Here is a 3,470-nt window from a genome sequence, read left to right as displayed (position 1 = left end):
ACACCCACCCCGCTCCCTTCATCCCTGACACACTGCCTTCCTCCCTGACACGCTGCCTTCTGCCCTGACACGCTGCCTTCGTACCCGACACGCTGCCTTCCACCCCGACATGCTGCCTTCCACCCTGACACGCTGCCTTCATACCTGACACTCTGCCTTCGTACCCCCACACGCTGCCTTCTGTGGGGGAACAGCCCGTGTGTGTGCACAAGCGTGTGTGCCCTCCCCGTGTGCATGCCCAGGTGTGCACACACAGACCCCCCTGTTCACACCCGTGGGCACACCCCTCCCCTGGGACTGTGCAGCCCCTCCTGGACACACACACAAGCACGTGCTCTTCCCCCGTGCACACACATGCGTGTCAACACATGTCCCCTCCCTGGCACACACGGGCACACGTCCCTGCCTTTCCCTTGTGTGCCTGCGTGCCAGGGAAGGATGCACACGTGTGTGTGCGTGCACGTTCTTCCCCGTGTGCGTGCACACGCATGTGCACACCCTTCTCTGTGAACACAAGGGCTTGCCCGCGCCTGGTATCTGTGCACACACGCGTGAACTCCTTTCCCCACGTGCAAACCCTTCTCTAGATTCACCCCTTTCCCTCGCCCAGGGAGCACAGCCAGTCCCCTGCCTTTGCCCACCCTCTCCCACACACGTCCTGCGCTCCAAGCAGCCCCTTTGCCCCGCAGGTCCCACGGCCCCGATGCCAAGATCCTGGAGCAGGGCCCGGGCCAGCCCCGGGGGCCGCTGGCGCTGGGTCACATGCTGCACATCGCCACGCAGATCGCCTCGGGCATGGTCTACCTCGCCTCGCTCCACTTTGTGCACCGGGACTTGGCCACCCGCAACTGCCTCGTGGGCCATGACCTGGTGGTGAAGATCGGGGACTTCGGCATGTCCCGGGACATCTACAGCACTGACTATTACCGGGTGAGCTGTTCCCTCTCTCCTCTCTGCTCTGTGATGGGCTGGGAGGCCACGCTTGATTTTCCCTCGTGGCTGCTGCCTCCCACCCCTTCTCCATCCATATTTAACCACGGAATGGGTTGGGCTGGAAAGGATGTTTGGAAGCCATCCAGCTCAACCTGCAGGGACGCTTCCCACAAGAACAGGTTGCTTGCTCCAAACCCTGACCTTGAATACCTCCAGGGATGGGGCAGCCACAGCTTCTCTGGGCAGCCTGTGCCAGGGCATCACTGCTCTCAGAGTAAAAAATTTCTCCCTTACACCCAACCTGGGGCTTCATGAGTGGGGCCAGGGATGGGGGAAAGGAAACGGGAGGGTCCCTGCCTTGCTGACAGCCCCGCTGTGGGCAGGTGGGGGGCAGGACCATGCTGCCCATCCGCTGGATGCCTCCCGAGAGCATCCTGTATCGTAAATTCACCACCGAGAGCGATATCTGGAGCTTCGGCGTGGTGCTCTGGGAGATCTTCACCTACGGGAAGCAGCCCTGGTACCAGCTCTCCAACAGCGAGGTGGGCGAGCGGGGCAAGGAGGATGGTAACAGCCCCCCTGGGGTACCCAGAGCGGGGGATGCCATCTCCATCCCTGTTCCCGCAGGCCATCGAGTGCATCACTCAGGGGCGGGAGCTGGAGCGGCCCCGCACGTGTCCCTCCGAGGTCTATGCCATCATGCAGAGCTGCTGGCACCGGGAGCCCCAGCAGCGCCGGCCCATCAAGGAGATCCACAGCCGCCTCCAGGCCCTCGTCAAGACCCCCCCTGTCTACCTGGACATCCTGGGCTGAGTGGGGACCCCCAGCGACCCTCTGCTCCCTGCTGTTCCCCTGCCCCCCCTGCTGCCCAGGGGTATGGCCCCACAGAGCCCTGGACTGATGCCCCAAGGCGGGAGAAGCCTGAAACCTTATTTATAGTGGAAAATGCCAGCCCACTCCCGGGGGGGCTGGAGGACTGGGCTGGGGGACCCTCAGGGCTGTGGCCCCCGGTTTGTGGCCCTGCTGTCTGGCTCCTTGTCATTCCCACAGCGCCGGGATGGAGGCTCTTGGCTGATGTGGGTTGGCTCAGGGGGGGCAGAGCTGGGAGCCCCCCAGCACAGGGTCCGTGCCAGTGCAGGAGCTGGGGGGCTCAGCTCTCCGGGGGAGTTGGGGTGCCCCACACTCGCCCGCTCTGCAGCGAAACCAGTCAATAATAAATTGTGTCTCCCCCGCACTGGGCCCTGCGTGCTCCGGGGTGTCGGCCGGGCATGGGGGACGGGGGGATTTGGGGGAGGAAGAGGGGCTTTTTACATCAGGGAAGCTGCCCTGTCTGGGGGAGAGGAACTGGAGAGGAGGTGCTGCCCCAGGGATGCCAGGATGTGGGGACAGTGTGTGCCCAGGAACCTGGGATACAGGGGTCGCAGGTGCCCAGGATGCCGTGTTTTGTTCCCAGGGACCTGAGCCTGGTGCAGGGATGATGTCCTCATCCCCAGCCCAGAAAGGGACGGTTTTGGCTGTGCCATGAGGACCACCTTGAGCAGCGCTCCAGGGATGCTTGTGCCATAGCCAGGCCTGGGGCACCCGAGTCTCCTCGCCAAGGACTCCAGGGGGAGGATGGGACTTAGCAGCACAAAGCCAACACCCATCCCCCCAAAAGAGTGACATCCCCCCTTCCCTGTGTCCTCGCATTGGAACCAGGGGGTTATCACATGCCCTGTAGCGTCCACTCCGTCATCCTTCCTCAGGCTCTCCAGCCGCCTTGGTAATGGTTGAGACCTGGATTTGACCATAATGGAGCTGAATTGATTTCATCTGGATAATTAGGCAGCACAGGCAGAGCCCTGGCAGCTCCTTTGTTACCCCCTGTGACCCAAGACAAGCAGGAGTAAAGTAGGGTCGCTGGGAAAACTGAGGCATGGCACAAGGTGGGAGTAGTCAGGGGGTCTGTGGTGGGTGCTGAGGGGCTTGGGGCTGGCAGGGCACCTGGCTGTGCCCAGTGGCTGGGGCTGGATGTATCACAAGGACAACTGGAGGGAGTGGGAGCCATCCCCAGCGCCCGGCAGCTCCCAGCCTGTAACGCATCCCAAAGCCCTGCAGTGGGGTCAGGCCCCTCTGGCCGGCCCTGGATCTTTGCCGAGGGTCCCGCCCCGGGAAATGGGGAGCTGGCATGGGCAGGGTCCGGCTCTGCTGGAGCTCTGCCTGGCTGGCAGAGCCCCCCACCTGCTTCCTTGGGGTCTCTAATCGCTGCCCACGCTGATTTATGGCCTTTTTCCCTCTTATCTAATTTGAGGAAGGAACTAGATTACAACCTTGAGCTTTTCCAGCCCCATGCTGGAGATTGCCGCAGAGCAGTGCCCCAAAAGAGACCGTGTGTAGTGGTGACACCTCCTCTCCAAACAGGGTGGGCTTTCCTGCACCCACGCCTCAGATTCCTTCATGGGGTGACGCTGCCTCAATTTCCCCGTGCCTCAGTTTCCCCCTTAGAGTGGCCAGGGAAGAGTTAAGGTTCACCCCGCGATCGATTTTATCCCCCCCCC

General features: G+C 62.4%; 1 protein-coding gene across 1 annotated transcript in view; it reads left to right on the top strand.

Moving 5' to 3' along the window:
- Nucleotides 1–2,167, top strand: part of NTRK1 (neurotrophic receptor tyrosine kinase 1) — a 10,237-nt gene extending 8,070 nt beyond the window's left edge. Inside the window, 3 exon segments of the mRNA XM_017727853.1 lie at nt 690–930; nt 1,317–1,475; nt 1,561–2,167. Of these exon segments, the coding sequence (XP_017583342.1) occupies nt 690–930; nt 1,317–1,475; nt 1,561–1,746 (586 nt within the window). The 3' untranslated portion in view covers nt 1,747–2,167.
- Nucleotides 2,168–3,470: the final 1,303 nt, after the last annotated feature.

This window comes from Corvus brachyrhynchos, unplaced genomic scaffold, assembly GCF_000691975.1.
Source record: "Corvus brachyrhynchos isolate BGI_N302 unplaced genomic scaffold, ASM69197v1 scaffold122, whole genome shotgun sequence".
NCBI classification, from domain to species: domain Eukaryota; kingdom Metazoa; phylum Chordata; class Aves; order Passeriformes; family Corvidae; genus Corvus; species Corvus brachyrhynchos.
The sequence above is the reverse complement of the archived record's forward strand: the minus strand, read 5'-3'. Positions and strand labels throughout refer to the sequence as shown.